This window comes from Alosa alosa, chromosome 21 (genome assembly GCF_017589495.1).
Source record: "Alosa alosa isolate M-15738 ecotype Scorff River chromosome 21, AALO_Geno_1.1, whole genome shotgun sequence".
NCBI classification, from domain to species: Eukaryota; Metazoa; Chordata; class Actinopteri; order Clupeiformes; family Clupeidae; genus Alosa; species Alosa alosa.
In genome coordinates, this window is record NC_063209.1 from 23,954,380 (window position 1) to 23,972,380 (window position 18,001).

Sequence of the window (18,001 nt, forward strand, 5' to 3'; positions counted from 1 at the left end):
CCTGATTAAAATCTATTTTACAATTAGACAAAATGCTGCTATGAAGCGCTTCCAGCACTTAAGAAGATTTGCTCTCAGGGTCCCCCTACAGTTGGGAAGCGATGAAAAAGAAAAAACAAACTCTTTAAAGGTTGTATCAGCGATTTCAGGCCGAAAAAAGGCCCAAACATTAATGATCACATTCATCTAATCTTACCTAACGATCCGCTAGCTGTCTGCCCCATAAGCAGGCCATCAAAAAAACGTGTCTCTGTAGGCACCATAGGCATCGAAATCTGTACACAAAAACAATTGCTACCAACAAGGGTTGGCAACCCACTCAAAAGCAAAATAAAGTGTTTCAACGAATAACTGACGAGATGCGCGTTTAGGAGTGTTAATTGCACGGGAGGGAGGGGGAGGGAGTAGCGAACTAGCTCTCTGTTTTGTTTGAACATCAACAGAAGTGACGTATCCCCGCTATCGCTAATACAACCTTTAAGGGTGCCTTTAAAGAGCCATGACCTATACATAGCATTCAGCTAGACTAAATGCTCACTGTCACAACCTAGTTTTTCATACACACACACAGGCAGACACACTCTCACACACACACCTATTATTAACGGTATATGTCATATTATGAGCTCAAAATGTAAGTCACACAGTCTGTATCTTGGTCTTGTTCCAGATGGGGGAGATTCAGTAGTGGTGCATGCCTAATATGAGTCCATTCTGATATGTTCTGATATATGTGATGTTTTAAGCGACCCACCCCATATAGGTGCAGAACAAAGTAGTCAATGACATGATATCAAAAACATGATATTGTCTAAGTTAGATACAGCATGAAAGGAGAGGTTAGGGTGGAGGTGGTTGCAAAGTGTATTGCAGAAGCAGCAAGACTATAGGTGGGCTAGAGCAGCTTAAAACAGGTGTCCTGCATTCATTTAGCAACCTGTAGGCGTAACAGGGGATCAGCTGAAAGGTCAGCTGGTTGAGATCAGCTGATTGAGGCTTGAGCTTGAGCTTGTGGCCTGCCTCAACTAAGACTATGCTCAATTGGTCTTGTCCTGCCTTGATGATGATGCATGCTTTTTTTAGTTAGCATTTGCATGTGACTTGGTAGAAGCGCACTGTTTTAATGTTCATGTGTTAAGACATTTATGGTTCATCCCCAACATTCATTTTCATATTTCAATTTCATGTTTGACATTCACGTTTTAGCTTTTAATGCTATTAATTGTGGTGGGAGGAACAAGGCAGAACACTGACAGGAAGTTTTGAAGTTGTTCCTGGACGTGTGTGTGTGTGGAGGGGGCAGAGGGTCCAGTTCCAGTTCCATTTTTAACTTGCTTCCATCACTGCACTTCACAGTAGACAAGAGAAGATTCTTCTTTTTGAAGCTCGCAATCACAAATAATTCCACAATGTTTGTAAACTTCTCACTACCAAGTAAGTACAATATTTTTTTCAGAGAATAGCACACCAAATCATCACACACATCACACATAAACTAGAAAATGTAATTTCGAGGAAATTACCAGTGCATGAAAATATAAATATACTGTATATTAACATAAAATGCAAAACAAACTTTTATTTGGAAACAGTTGGCAGGAGTCATAGTTGATAACAACTGACAGTTGAAATGTCTAAACAGTTAAATAGTTGAGTAGTTTAAATAGTTAAATTATTTAATAGTGAATTATTGTAGTGAGGACATGTATTTTGAAACAGTTGTGGGCAGAGGAAATAGGAACAGAATCTGTAGTCTTAATAGAGCCAGATTGTATGCTTAAAGCCTGAGACAGAGTGTATATAGTTTAAAAGTTGAATTTAGATAGTGTAATGGATGTTGATAGACAGAAAGTTGAATGGATGTTGATAGGCAGATTGTTTAATGGATGTTGGTGTATAGTTTAATGGGTGGATGAGTGAATGGTTTGAAGAGGTTAGAAAGTGAATGGATAGAAAGTTGGATGGAATGTGCCTTATATCCTTGTAGAATGGAGAGACACAGAGAGAGTTGGCCTAGTTAAGCAGAAAGCAGTTGATACAGGTGCAATCAGTTTAACTGGCCCTTTGATGGGTCCTAGTAGTGAGCAGCTGGAAGTTGATACAGGTGCAAATCAAGTTAATTAGCCCATTGTGATGTCATCAGCCCATGTTAAGTCTATGGGGAAAAATAAGCTTGTTTTTTATTAATATCTCAAAAAGTATAAAAGTTTACAAAAGTGAAAAATACATTCCCCACGTGTCCTTTTCAAGACCTACGTTACAAAGTTTGAACAAAGTTTCTACGTTAAACGGTTAAAGCTGAATTAGACGCAGAAATTTGGTGGGAAGAAGAAGAAGAAGAAGATTTCGGATAACAGAACAGTGCATTTTCATGCACTGTAATTAGACATAACATAAAGTAATACCAGTAGTCAAGTTGTACAGCATGTTAAATATATTTACATAATGTGATTGTTTCAACACACAGTAACTGCAGCAGTGACATTGGCACATCTGGTTATAGCACAAGGCGCAGGCAAGTGTATAGTTTCATGTGTATATACAGTGTGTGTGTATATATATATATATATATATATATATATATATATATATATATATATACATATATACATACACACAGGTGCTGGTGATATAATTAGAATATCATTAAAAGTTGATTTGTCAGTAATTCCATTCAAAAGGTGAAACTTGTATATTATATTCATTCATTACACAGACATATTTCAAATGTTTTTCTTTTAATTTTGATGAATATAACTAACAACTAATGAATATCCCAAATTCAGTATCTTTATATTATAATATATAACATTACTTAAGACCAATGCAAAAAAAGTTTTTTTCGAAATGTTGGCCAACTGAAAAGTATGAACATGAAAAGAATGAGCATGTACAGCATTCAATACTTAGGTATGAGCTACACCAGGCGCGTAACTTAAGCGTTCCGTTCGAGTAGCGTCTGCTGCAGCAATTAGCTTCCACTATAATAAATGAAACTGGCTACACTAGACGTGATAGTGGCGCGTACATTTGAGAAAAAAAAAAAAGACCAGTCTTTAAAAATGGATTTTACGTATCGCGAACGGAACGCTTCAGTTACGCGCCTGGTGTAACTCATACCTCCTTTTGCCTGAATTACTGCAGCAATGTGGCGTGGCATGGAGTCGATCAGTCTATGGCACTGCTCAGGTGTTATGAGAGCCCAGGTTGCTCTGATGGTGGCCTTTTGCATTGTAGGGTCTGGCATATCGCATCTTCCTCTTCACAATACCCCATAGATTTTCTATGGGGTTAAGGTCAGGCGAGTTTGCTGGCCAATTAAGAACAGGGATACCATGGTCCTTAAACCAGGTACTGGTAGCTTAGCACTGTGTGCAGGTACCAAGTCCTGTTGGAAAATAAAATCACCATCTCCATAAAGTTGGTCCACAGCAGGAAGCATGAAGTGCTCTAAAACTTCCTGGTAGACAGCTGCGTTACCCCTGGACCTCAGAAAACACAATGGACCAACACCAGCAGATGACATGACACCCCAAACCATCACTGACTGTGGAAACTTTACACTGGACTTCAAGCAACGTGGATTCTGTGCCTCTCCTCTCTTCCTCCAGACTCTGGGACCTTGATTTCCAAAGGAAATGCAAAATTTACTTTCATCAGAGAGCTTATCCCTATTGCTTGTACACTTTTTTTCTACCACAACTTTTCCTTCCCTTCGTCTCTCTGTTAATGTGTTTGGACACAGAGCTCTGTGAACAGCCAGCCTCTTTAGCAATGACCCTTTGTGTCTTGCCCTCCTTGTGCATGGTGTCAATGGTCGTCTTTTGGAAAACTGTCAGGTCAGCAGTCTTCCCCATGATTGTGTAGCCTACAGAACTAGACTGAGAGACCATTTAAATGCCTTTGCAGGTGTTTTGAGTTAATTAGCTGATTAGAGTGTGGCACCAGGTGTCTTCAATATTGAACCTTTTCACAATATTCTAATTGTCTGAGATACTGAATTTTGGGTTTTTATTAGTTGTCAGTTATAATCATCAAAATGAAAAGAAATAAACATTTGAAATATATCAGTCTGTGTGTAATGAATGACTTTTTTGAAAGGAATTACTGACATGTATAGTTTATTATTCAATTAAGAAATTTAAAGGCATCTGCGAAATGAAACATATCCATTTCTCATAATAGTTTTTTTTTTTTTTCAGATATAGAACCTGCACGGATTTTTGGCTCTACTTCACGTGTTATAATAGGCCAAGATTTTGATTTGAGGTGCAGCACGTATGGATTAACAAAAGCAAACGAGCAAGTGTTTGTTTACCTCTGCAAGAATGGAGTCGGCCTACAAAGGGCCACAACCACAAGTCACGACATCCCTTTTACAATCAAAAGTGCCACACTAAACCATACAGGAAACTACAGCTGTGTGTTCTCAAGGAATAAGCATACTCCTGCTGAGGTCAATGTAGAGGGAGACATGCCAGTCTTTATCAAAGTGATTGGTGAGTTTCTTATTACACCGGCAAAAGACACAATCCACAATTCTTATATAATGCATGTTCATACAGATGTGATCATAACCTTCAGGGATTGTTTTAAGACTTGTTAAATTGCAATTAACTTATTTGCCTCCCTTATTCACCATTTATTTACCAATGGTCTGTTGTATCTGTAGACTCAAAAAATCTCAAGGTGTCAACAAATCAGGGTCAACAAATACTGGTCAGCTATATGTAGTTTACCTCTCAGTCTTAAAGATTAATCAATTTGTTAACACAATCAAATACTTTTAGAAAGTCATCATAAATACACTATGTTTGATATAGTGTGTATTGTTTTATAATAAATAAAAACACAGAAACAATTTAGTTTAAAGGGACACAAGGAGATTGGGGATAGGAAAAAGGAGGAGAGGCAGGATAAAGAGGGGCCAAAGAAGTAGAGGAAGAAACACAGGTGGTGAGATAAGACAACATGCACAGGAGAATAAGATTGGACTAAACCAAGGGGCCAAACAATATATTGATTTAATTCCCAAATTTTCATAATTTTAGGAGCTGGGCATCACAAAATTTTCCTTAAAGCGTTTTTGCTCTGAGCAAAAAGTAGCAAAACAACAGTGAAACTTGCCAGCATTGAGCATAGAGCGAAAAGCAAAGGGGGCATAGCAGCTACTGCTGGTGATGAAAACCCCTTTGTTCCTTGATTTTTTCCCCAGCAATTTGGCTATGGACACAACTGGACAATGAATTTTGGAATGCCAAACAATATATTGTTTTAGGAGCATGGAAATTAAGGGTGTTCCTTGATTTTTAGCAGTGAATTTTGGAATGTGTGATAGTAAATGTGACAGCCATTTGTGATAACCACAATTTAGCATAATGCATGGCGACAATCAAACTAGAAACTTGCAGTGAAGTATAGTCACATAGTATAGTCACATCTTCCGAGCTTCCATTAAGATAATTTAAGTGGTGACACTTTACTGAAAAAGCTGAGACACTACTGCCAGTCTCTCTTTGAACAGATTTTGTACACCCCGCGATAATTACTGTAGATGAATCCAAAGTAAGTCAAGGGGCAGAGGTGGAATTCAGGTGTACTTCGGAGGAGAGTCCAGACACAGACATCCTTCATGCATACCTCTGCAAGAATCACCGTGTCACTGATGTGAATATATGGGATTCTGTGAAGAAACAAGCTCGTTTTCATATGGGACGAGTCCAAGTAGATGGCTCGGGCAACTACAGCTGTGTGCTGTCCCAGAGGTTGCTGGCTGCAAAGGAATTGGACATGTGTGGAAGAAATGCAGTATTCCTGCAGGTTTACGGTGAGAATTACACAAACAGGAAATTACATGCCAACTGATGTGATAAACTTGACAAAACAGCTTTTTTGGCCACTGACTACTTTAATGAATGAAATTAATTACATTACATTTGTCATAATGCCATAATGTCCTGTGATACTAATGTCCTCCTATGATTATTACTGATGGCACTACATTGCTGGTTTTCTGTCTAGACACACACCCCGTTGGGATTGTTGTCAGTGAGTGTATTTGTTATTTTCTTTGAAATTCTGTAAATAAATATTCTGTGAATATTTACTGCTTAACACATACCATCTGTATCCATTTTGTTTTAGAGTCTGAAGGGAATCCAAAATGCAATGAGAACCTCTTTCGGATGCTGTGCTCTGTTGGAGTGGCTATGATAGCTGTGGTTGTTCTGGCCAGTAGTCATATTTGTCGACGAAAAGGTAAACAATTAATTAAATATATCACTATAGACTATGATTCATTAGGGACAAACTATCTGTTTGACTTTACAAATACAGATATGGCACTTCTTTCATAATTGTTCACTTACTCATTTGCCATCACCATGACACTCACTCACACAGAGCACCTTACCTTACTATGCACAGAGAATCACAGGCTCAGTACCTGCCTCAGTCATTGCAAGCGCCTCATGATTAATCACCCACTATGTGTATACTGTTTTTAGACTTGATTTAGATTTTGTGTTATTTAGTATAATTTGTATTTTAGTATATTCTTTATCTTCTACTGTCCTTATTGCTTAGCAGTGTTTTTTTTAATTTGTTTTATATGATATACTTTTTTTCTGCTGTTATTGAATATGTGTGTGATGTCTGTATGCTACTGAGACCTTGAATTTCCCCTTGGGGATCAATAAAGTATCTATCTATCTATCTATCTATCATCTTCATGTCCTTTTGAACATTTCAGATGTGTGAGGGACTAGAGGAGCCGTCCCGTGTGAGCATCCCCATGGTGACCCTAGCAGTTCCCATGGTATCCCTGCCAGAGAGGACTTAGCCACGCAGTGCTCCACATGCAAATATACTTGTGTGTGTGTGTGTGCGCGTGTGTGTCGGTATGTCTCTGTATGTCTTTATGTGGGACAGGGACAGTGACAGTGTTTTGCGATTCTATATAAGATAACCAGTATTCTATGAAATTTGCAGGTTCTTCACTGAAAACGTTAGCACTAACAGTGATTTTCTAACAACATTAGTTATTATGATGCTGAAATATTACGAAGTAAATTCAGCAGGCTAAAATAGCTTAAATATCTATGTCAAATAAACTGTATTTGACACAATTGATCTTTTTTTTTTTTAAATCCCTGCTATTTCCAATTAAATAATAAGAATTGAGCACTTCTTTTCAACAACAAATTGGTTAGATATTATGGAATGTTGTGTGTTTCAGTTTTCTGCAAACAATAAAGATACGTATTTTAAAATGACAGGAATTTGAGGGTGGTTTGTGCCAACATTATGTTACAATTGTCCTGGTGCTTTAATTTGTACTTATTAATAATGTACTTATAATTATTAAACATTTTGAGGCACACTGACGTATGTGGGTACTTTTACACTTTCCCTGATTGTGAAGTTATCCAAAAGCTGATTTTTGCACCCTAATATTAACATTTGACATGTTTAATATTAGGCTGCAACTCAGCATGCAGAAGTACATGCACAAAATGTAGGCTACACGCATTATGATGGGCATAACAAACAAAAAATACTCTATATAGCCTATATTCATTATTTTTAAGATCAGTTGAAAATAAGGAACTTTTCAAATTGAGAAATATATGCACAAGTGCATGTAAAATGTAGCCTCTTTACAGCCCATTTCAATGAAGTGTTTAACAAACACCAGTATGACCAGACGTCCTGGTTTAATCGGCACAGTCCTGAATTTGAGTTGCATGTCCCGAGTCCCGACACAAGCCTGAAGGGACGCTAAAATGTTCTGGTTTACACCAACCACTGTGAAAGTGTCCCGGTTGTCAGTGATTACATAGCCAACATTATAGCCTGCTCATTAACTAGGCTAAACCCACGAAGAGAGATTATAGCCTAAAGCATCCAGCGATTTCAACAATGTGTGTCCCACATATCCACTTGGCTGGAGGTTTCAGAAATATTCAGTGATAAATCCTCTGTTTTCGTGTAAATGAAAGGCCAAACCACATGGAAATACATGCATTTTTCCTATGTGTAAACCAGGTCTTAGAAACCATTTGTCTAGCTTCTAGCCACAGCGTTTTTGTTGTTTGTCGTACAAAGCCTAATTTGATTGGTCCGAACAGCTCTGGTTCGGGTATAGTTGCTCCACAACGGAACGAGTCCAGACCGAACTTCCCAACCTCAAATGTTGTGGGCAACCGCATTGCAATTAACACGTTAATGCTGACAGCCTTATAATAACATTTAGTAGAGTCGCTAAGGGAAGTAAACAAACACTGTGAGTGGGTTTAGAAATACCTGAATGTGGAAACATATAATTGGTAGGCTACAAAGCAACTTCATGTTGGTTAACAGCAAAAGCACAACAACGTTGCGATACCTGCATCATCAATCAATGACAATCATACAATGAAAATTACCAGGATAAGGCTGGCTGTGAATTATGTGTCCCTACAACATCACTATGCACTAGATTTGTATTTTCATTTTAGTTAGCTAAAACTTCTTAATTTTTCTGAGATGTTACATCACATGATCACATAATGATGTAATTTTCAGAAAAGGTGTGTGTGTGTGTGTGTGTGTGTGCGTGTGTATTCATAGAGCATCCACATGTATTTGAAATTGAAACCCTTCACACAATATTGGTGGTTATATAATATAATGTTTAGACAAGACCAGCAGGTGGTGCAAAACCTTACAACACCATGGTGTCCCACTTTTGTCTGATGGTCTCAACAGACTTGAGGATAGGCTACAGACTAAAAGTTACAGGCATGTTAAATGGTCTGCCCTTTAACCACTCTTTTACTGTGTTTAAAGGGACATTTTGGGAAATGAGCTTACAGTATTAGCTGTCTACAGCAGGGGCGCAGCTACCCATTTTTGAGGGGTATGCTACAACAATATTGCCCCCCCCCCCCCCCCCCCCAAAAAAAAAAAAAAAAAAAAAAAAAAAAACCAAAAAAACAACTAAAGCAAAACAAAAGGCCAATAATTTACACTATTACTGTGCATTAGTGTCTATTGAATATGTTTTTTTAAAGAAATGCTGCCAATTTGATGTTTAACTTGATGTTATACTTGATAAGTATTGATAAATGGTGCATTGCCACTTTAAGAGAGTCTAAACGGTTCTCATAACGTCCTTTTGCCAGCTATTGCTCACAATGGATAAGGCTGATAGGCACTCTAGTCTTGTTTGTTTGCACCACATTGACAACACAATATTAAGTTATTACAAGGAGCCTTCATTGTTAGGATATGGAAACATGTAATGAGTTGCTGCTAGCATGACATTTCTGTTTGCAGTGTGCCATTAAAAGTGCAGTATGAGCATGGTAGCCACCTAGCTATCTGAATGGAATAGGCTATGTTTCAATCGGCATTATGCTTAACAAACGCTAGTTAGTCTGTTAACATTCATATTTGCAAGCCTCCAAGTAGACGTCATCACTTTAAATCCTACCTTTTGCCTTTCACCGTCCACTTATTTAACTGCTGTTGCATCCCTTGACATGCCATCTTCTTTTCCCTCTTTCTTTTTCTATTTTTAGTCGTCAACAGCTTTTTTTGCTGTTTCCATCTTTTTCCATAGACGGCAACTCACTACTCATAGGCCTATCTGCTCACCCAGCGCTCACGGCGCCCCCACTCCCTCTTCTATGTCAAAATTCTATGATGGAATCTTATGAAATAGGGCGCCTACTCTAGCCTGTTACTCCTCTAAAATGTTATAGAACATTGAGAAAATGTTGAAATGATTTAGAAACGGACAGCAGTAGCTACATATAGAAAATACCAAATATATTTTTTTATTTTTTTTACCATCGCTTTGGCGCCCCCATGGAGCTGCGCCCCTATGCGCCGCATATAGCGCATACCCACTTTTTTTGCGCCACTGGCTGTCTACACATGAGTTAATAAACAAGAGGATACCCTTCTCTTCTCTGTGCATGCAATAACCCAATCTGACACCATTACCCAAGCTTAGCAATACACTGAACTGCAACTCCCTATCATGACTTAATGTGCTATCAAGACCCCTTACTGCTGGTCAAACATCAATATGGGAATATAGCACAGAACTTATATGACCTGTTCTTAAAGTTAGCATTAGTCACATCCTCTCACCCAGATCTTGTGGGCAGTGCTAGAGTAGCAGCTAATGAGCTGGGCTAGCACGTAGAAGCCTGAAAAGTTGTGGGTTCAATTCCTGTATTGTGCCCTTGAGCAAGGCAATTAACCCTGAGTTGCTCTGGTGGTAATGGCCCTTATAATATAATTGATATATGTAAGTTGCTTTGGATAAAAGTGTCTACTAAATATATAAATGTATCGCTGTTTTGCCCTAGCACCTGCTGTGCTCAACCTTCTAAATCCTAACATTCAAGAATCCAAACTCCTGATTGGCAATGTTAGCACCCTAACTAGTTAAAGACACACTCTTAAAAAAAAAAGGGTGCTTGTGGGTGCTAAATAGAACCATGGGGGTTCTTTGCCATGAAAATAGAACCTTTTGCCAGAAAAGGGTGCCATTTCTGATTCTAATGATTAATGATTCTTCTATGGAACCCTTTCCCGGAGACGCACACTATGCAGTGGATTTAATGGTAAGTGGCACAAAGTTTTTTTCTCCTTTTTCCCCATTCATAATCATTGCCCGTGTTGCCTGCAAATAGAAAATGAATTGATACTTCTTTAAGCAAAAGCAAGGGGCGTTCCTCGCAAACGTGACACACATGACGGTCAGCTGTCAGAAGTAGTAAATAGTAACGTTAGAGGTTCGTTAAATAATGTTAGCAGCAGCTAGCTATCATAGACATTGATTCACCCTACTGGATCCATAATTAAGATACGTTTTCTACTTCCTTGTCAGCCTGGCAATAAAATCAACTATCGATTATATGATTTCGAGCTTGTGTAGAACTACACTACTGTTTAATATCCTCCCTCTCCCCGATTGAGTTAAAGCTATCTACAGCTAGCCTGCTAGCGCTAGCTAGTGGACATAGAAGCAAAGCAGAGCCCGGACATTTCTCTGATAGAAGTCAATGGTTGCCTAACATACGATGCAAATGATTTGACAATAACTATACTTCATTAGCAGACTGTTTAGTTAAATTACAGGGAAACCAACCAACAAGTTAGGATAGCTAACAGTAGCCAATAGTGCTATAACAGACTTTTTAAAAACACATGAGATAGCTACCAGTTGAACCTAGTTCTATCATGCTGTACAGTTAGGCTCATTGAAAATTACAATGTATTTAGTACATCTGTATAGCTAAGGCTACGGCTCTGGAGTCTGTAAGACAATACAGGAATCTAAAAGAGGATGGAACTCACTAACTCACTACAATATGTACTTAATGTCTCTATGTCTTATTTTTCATTTTAGATGACAGAGCACTGGACTGTGGAAGATGTCTGTCCATCAATTTAATTGACGGCAAGATAGTATCCATTACCTTTGACTATCTTTAAGTGTCCAATTTGTGATGTAAAGTTTTATCTTCCCAAATATTTGCAACATCTACAGTTACTTCATCAGCATCTTCCTGATTTCTGCATTGTTTGCATTATATTTAATGTAATGAAAGTCTATTGTCATACTTGCATTAACAGAACAGCAAATTAATGGGGAGACTGCTGGGGTTGACAGAGGGGATGGTTGAACAACTGTTTCCTCTGATGAAACACAGTCTTGTTTTTTAAGGGGGAAAAGTTATGCAAATCATCGTTGGTTCAGTGAGTATACTTCATTAATTTCTCCTGGTAAAGAGATTTTTTTCATGAAGGTGTTTTAGGACCACATGTTATTTTTTTCTGCCTATTGTTTAATAACGCTCAGCATCTCCTTTGCTACTAAAACCATGAGTAGGAAAATTCTAATTCCAATGATTGTTCTTTCAGGTACCCAAACCATAAAAAATACACTGATGTCCTGTGGTGTCTGATCACTAGATATCCATTTCTTAACGACCACAGCTCATCTGGATATGTATTTTATTTTTTAACGTTTTGTTATGGAAAACATTATTCCTCAATTGAATTCCTATACTAGCCTACTCTGACTCTGTATGAGCCTCATAATTCATGTCTTTACTCAAAGGAGACCATGCTGGAGTGTCTTAGGAATAATTTTAAAAAGGAAAGGTCTCCTTTGATAAACTTGACGACGGTGCAGGAGATGAAGAGAAAGTTTGGTGTCAAAAGACAAAGAATTGTGGACCATGTGCCTCTGGAGGACCCACCTGGACATCAGGTGCCATTTTTACATTCTTGCTTGTCTTTAGTCCGTTTGTTTGCTTGTCTGTATATCTATATACTAGCTAGTCACAGTAGCCACTGTTTGTCAGTACAGATATCTTAATATTACACATTTCTCTTTGCTAATTTCAGAGAGAAAAAAAGTGCAGAGTGGGGGTCCAGATGTCTTCTGATTATGAGCCAACACAAGAGGTTTGTAATATGTTTGTGAATGAAATGCTGAATCATACAGCAGTTAGGTCCGGCTACATTATTTATTTATATCTGATTGAATGAAAGACTATCTGGCTTGAGAACATTTATATTATCATTGCTCACATACGTAAATTCAGTTTTGCATTCTCTACATGTCTTTTTTTTCCAGATTATGTTGGACCTTGAAGCAGTTGGGGAGGACTACCACAGCTTTTAAGAGCATATAAAACGCCATAAACAATTAGTTGTGCCGTCGTCAGCCAGATATTAGTCATATAATGGACAGGATGAGGCAAACTGTCTATAAGAGGGTAGAGCAAATGGGAAAGCCAACTGAGGAGGCGATGGAGATGTTCCCATTTCTTTGGGTGTCAGAGCTGGTGAGTAGCACAGTCTTATAGTAGTATTACTATAATGTGAGTTCAGTGCTGTTCAGGAGTAAGTTCTATAACCATTTATTGGTAACTACAATTTCCTCTGTTTTGTTTTGTTTGTTCATTTGTAGATGCATCATGAAATGAAGTTGCGGTTTGGACTGGACTTAGAGCTAAGCCTGCATAACACCCTCAGTATATTGACCCCTGATGTCATCAGAGTGGCTGACAGTGGGAGTCAGAGGGAGAGGCTGTCAAGCCTACGAGATACGAACACGGATGGTTAAGTCACCAGCTTCTTCTTTTCCCTTGCACCCTTCAATTATTTAATAATAATAAGATCATTAAACTATGTTTTAATGAAATCATTATTTGTTTCTTTTGAAATTTCAGACCTTCAAAAAAGTGCTGCTGTCCTAATTTTGCCTGCCCTTTTCAAGGAGGATGACAAGTTTCTGTATTGTTTAGACAAGGTATTTGATATTTTTAACATTACAATTAACATTGCTTTATGTTGTCAATTCACATCATAGACTCTTACAGGAGATCCCTTGTACATTTCTCATTTGCATAGGAACCACTGTGTTTCCAACCATCATCTTCCAGGGTGGCGATACTCCCCTCTTTGCCAGGAGAGCATCCATAAAGATGGATGGCATCACAATAGCAAGTGGAGAGATGGATGCCCTCCAATGCCTGCTGTATTACATCTTTGGTGTGGAGTACCACATGCAGATTAAGGACACACTGGCTTTTACAGAGCATTATTTGTTCAAGATACCAAGTCAAAAAAGAGTGTCGACTCCTGTTTTGAGACTTTACAATCAAATTTGCTAGTCTTCATTAATATTACCTTTTATTATATTATATATTTAATAAATTTGCTTGATTATGCCTAAATCTGTGTGTGGCCTTCCTGTTCATGTTTTTATGTGTAGAGCCAGGCACAACTCTTTCATAGTATTACAGGGCTTACAGCATGTAAACAAAGATTTGTGTAACAAGTTAATGGGTATATTTTCATTTAAAGTAAAAGCCTCCCTCTTTCCTAAACAATTTTACAAATATTATTGATAATCACTATACAATATATTCATCAGTGATCACTAGTAACCATTATCATTATTTATGATTAAACATTCAAATATGATCAACAAGTAATAAAAGGTTTTGGGGGAATGAATGAACCTCTTAAAAGGTACTATTTAGAACCCTTTTATAAAAAAATGAAAGAACCCCTAAGGGTTCTTTATATTGAACCCTCTGAAATGGTTCTATATGGAACCTTTTGAGGGTGCCATATATGTACCAAGTTATAGAACCCTTAAAGGTTCCATTTAGAACCTTTTGTTTTAAGAGTGCAGAGTCACATAGAAAGACTGCAGAGGGACTACAACAAGGGGCCGCCATGCTATTTTTTACCACAGAGGCAGGTTACCATAGAACATACAGCATTTGCTCCTTAAGCACGTTTCGTACAGAAATACACATGCACACAGTCGCAGAGCTGCAACTCTTTGATATCATACATCCGCTGTCCTCACAAGTGGGGATGTGGTGAGAATACTTGTCTCTGTCTCACAAAAAGAAGAATGGCTTCTCTCGTTGTTGCGATATGTAAGTTGTTGTTTCCAAAATACTTTTTAAAATAATGTATACTCTCTGATATGACATGTGCTTGTTTATTGTGTGTCTTTGTTTCATGTTCAGATGTAGTGTGACTTATTTACGCTATGTCTTATCATTTTGTGTCCATGCTTAGCGTTACTGGTTGCACGGATGACCATGTTGAATGCCGGTAAGATAGTCACTCTATGATTGCGATTGAGACTAGACTAGAACCATGCACCATGTCACTAACCAACATGTACAATGATATACAGTTCATACTTTTTACAATTAGATTGTTGTTGATCCCCAGACAAATTGCCTGTCTAGACTAAATAAAGAGCAAAAGTAAACAAATGTGTACCATCATTTTTTTTGTTCATTTAAAGGTGCTGTTACACACCCAGCGCTTATATCTGCATCAACAACTTCGGTGAAAGAAGGAGACAGTGTGACACTGAAATGCTCTATATCTGATGCTAAGATATCAGAGTATCATCAGAACATGTACCTGTGTAAGGATGGGGTTGGCATACGTATGCAAATTCTGATGCAGGAAAATATCACATCTTTCGCTCTGGATAACTTCACAAGCATGGACTCTGGAAAATACAGTTGTGTGCACTCCACTAAAAAAGTACCATCCAAAGACGTGCACTCAACAGGAAAGAACTCGGTTGTCATAAAACTTCATGGTAAAGAAAAGTTTCTTTACAGTCATGGTTTCACCTTATTTGAAGGATTTATAGACAGTAACATGAAATAGGTACACTGTTCAAAAACATTTTATCTGCAACATAAATTCACCAGACATTGTTTCAATAATAGACATGACTGTTACAGACAGGTAACTAAAATAGCCTTAGACCAATAATTTCCTTTTGACAGACTCAGGATTCCATGCTGTCCATCCTGCAACCATTTCTGGGGAAAACACTGTGTTAACCGAAGGAGGGATTCTGCAGCTCCAGTGCCAGATAACTAAACGTGAATATCGTGATCATCTTGTTTTCCACCTAAGCAAAAATGGCGTTGGCATCCCTGTGACACCAGAGAGGAACAACAACAACTCTCATGCTGTCTTCATGATCAGAAACATCACAACTAAAGACTCTGGCAACTACAGCTGTGTGTTTGTTGACGAATACACGGCCCTGGAAGTGAGAGGAGAGGGAATGAACTTCATTCACATTAAGGGTGAGATCATTTTCCTGTGCTCAAAAACAGTTGTGGGTCACCTGATCCGGTACAGTGTACCAGTTCATCAAACAGATGTTTAATATGTATTAACTGACGAAGGCAAGTTAACACTAACCCTGAACCTAACTGTAAGTTCATTTTCTAACCGCATGTTAAACTAATTGTACACTTGAGGATGTTTTATATTTCCAGGGATATATTATAGCAGAGCCTGGTATTTTTTTTTAAGTTAAAATGCAGTATATTACATAATTATCTTATCAATGTGTAATTGCTATTAAAATTATATTATTTGTACACCATTGTTACAGCCGTAGAGTAGGCATGAAAACTATAAATGGATAGACTATATGACCTGGCCTATTCTATTTATAGTTCCTACAATAGTCAGCCTGTCACAATGAAAAGGCCTCTGTCCCAGAACTCTTTGCCTTATAAATGCACTAAAGTTGTTGTTTTGCACGTTGCATCTGTTGTTAGCACATCTCTTGAGATGTTAGGAGGACTGTTAACTCAGTGCAGAGTTCTCTACTAACTGGTTACCATCACATGTATACAGTTCTTAAGCGGACAGTCCTTGATTATGATTGGCTGAATCGTGCACGCTCAATGCCTCTCTACAACCCAGCCTATCTCCCTCACGTTGACCACATTTCATTCTCACTGCCACAAATAGACAACACCCTTAGCTGTTCTAAACTCACTAGATCTTGAGGCTCATATGACCCATTTTACAGAGGGAATCAGGGACTCTCTTTCTTTGTTTGTTTCTTTCTTTCAGATAGATAGTTAGATAGCTAGATGGATACTTCATTGATCCCCAGGGGAAATTCAAGGTCTCAGCAGCATACAGACAACACAAACACATTCTTTAACAGCAGAAAAAGTAATTAAAGTATATAATATAAAAACACAACTGAGCAATAAGGACAGTAGAAGATAAAGAATATGCTAAATATACTAAAATACAAATTATACTAACACTTAATCTAAATCAATTCTAAAAACAGTATCCACATAGTGGTGATTAATCAATCAGAGGCGCTTGCAATGACTGAGGCAGGGACTGAGCCTGTGATTCTCTGTGCATAGTAAGGTATGGTAAGGTGCTCTAAGGTGCTCTGTGTGAATGAGTGTCATGGTGGTAGTGCAATGGTGATAGTGCAAATGAGTAAGTCCAACAGTGCAACAATGCAGAAATAAAGTAAAGTCTATATATTTAACTATTTAAAGAACATGTATAAATGTGGCCACATTTCGGCTGTGGCATGGAGGGGTGGGGGTTATGCATATGTGCTAATGTGCTAATATAGCACTCAAACAGTGAGGCATAAAGACAGTGGTAAAAGTGGCTAGTGGACAGACAGTATCCAAACATGGAGGGGGTGAAGAGGCAGACAGACTATGCAGAGAAGTCTATCTCTCCTCTTCCCTTAAGTGAGGCATTGAACAGTTCAATGGCCCTGGGGACAAATTACTTTCTCAGTCTGTCAGTTGTGCAAGGCAGTGAGCGAAGTCTCCAGCTGATCAGGCTCTTCTGCTTAACAATAGTGCTGTGGAGTGGGTGACACTCATTGTCCAAGATGTTGATCAGTTTGTTCAGGGTCCTTTTATCAGATAGTGAAGTGATGCACTCCAGTTCAGCTCCCACTACAGAGCCAGCTTTTCTTACCAGCCTGTCAATTCGCCCCGCATCCTTCTTCCTTGTGCTTCCTCCCTAACATACTACTGCATAGAAGAGGACGCTGGCAACAACAGACTGGTAGAACATCCTGAGGAGCTTACTGCACACATTGAAGGACCGCAGCCTCCTCAGGAAGTACAGCCTGCTCTGCCCTTTCTTGTAGAGTGCATCAGTGTTGGCTGACCAGTCTAGTTTATTGTCCAGGTGGAGACCCAGATACTTGTAGGTGCTAACCACCTCCACATTGACCCCATCAATGTGGACTGGTAGCAGAGTGGGCTTAGACCTCATGGAAATCCACCACCATCTCCTTGGTCTTTGAAGTGTTAAGTTGAAGATGATTGAGTTTGCACCATTGCACAAAGTTCTCCACCAGGCTCCTGTACTCCTCCTCCTGCCCGTTCCTGATACACCCCACAATTGCAGTATCATCAGAAAACTTCTGCATGTGGCATGACTCGGTGTTGTAGCAGAAGTCAGATGTGTACAGGGTGAACAGGACTGGAGAGAGCACAGTTCCCTGTGGGCCTCGGTGCTGCAGATCACAGTGTCAGAGAGACAGTTCTTCAGTCTGACGAACTGTGGTCGCTCGGTCAGGTAATCTGTAATCCAGGTTAACAGGTAAGCGTCCACACCCATCTGCAAGAGCTTGTCTCCCAAT

General features: G+C 38.7%; 2 protein-coding genes across 5 annotated transcripts in view; both read left to right on the forward strand.

Annotated features, from left to right (window-relative positions):
- Positions 1-1,021: 1,021 nt before the first annotated feature.
- Positions 1,022-8,843, forward strand: LOC125286551. 4 transcript variants are annotated; one of them, XM_048231730.1, is made up of 7 exons: positions 1,022-1,434; positions 2,468-2,515; positions 4,203-4,499; positions 5,525-5,827; positions 6,022-6,048; positions 6,145-6,258; positions 6,752-8,843. In XM_048231730.1, the coding sequence occupies exons 1-7, from the start codon at positions 1,410-1,412 to the stop codon at positions 6,757-6,759; spliced, it is 822 nt and encodes a 273-aa protein (XP_048087687.1). In that variant the 5' UTR covers positions 1,022-1,409; the 3' UTR covers positions 6,760-8,843. The 4 variants fall into 4 exon arrangements, with proteins under 4 accessions (XP_048087687.1, XP_048087689.1, XP_048087688.1 ...); XM_048231732.1 differs by having other exon boundaries at positions 5,555-5,827; XM_048231731.1 differs by lacking the exon at positions 6,022-6,048.
- A 6,208-nt stretch (positions 8,844-15,051) lies between these two features.
- The window catches only part of LOC125286139, a 30,874-nt gene continuing 27,924 nt past the window's right edge, over positions 15,052-18,001 (forward strand). The window contains exons 1-2 of the mRNA XM_048230906.1: positions 15,052-15,151; positions 15,345-15,653. Coding sequence (XP_048086863.1) covers positions 15,052-15,151; positions 15,345-15,653 — 409 coding nt within the window. The remainder of the gene's footprint in view (positions 15,152-15,344; positions 15,654-18,001) is intronic.

Coding starts and splice junctions, on each gene's coding strand:
- LOC125286551 (XM_048231730.1), top strand. CDS start 1,410: ATGTTTGTAAACTTCTCACTACCAA. Junction 2,516..4,202: donor GGTTATAGCACAAGGCGCAG/GCAAGTGTATAG, acceptor TTTTTTTTTCAG/ATATAGAACCTGCACGGATT. Junction 5,828..6,021: donor AGTATTCCTGCAGGTTTACG/GTGAGAATTACA, acceptor TTTTCTGTCTAG/ACACACACCCCGTTGGGATT.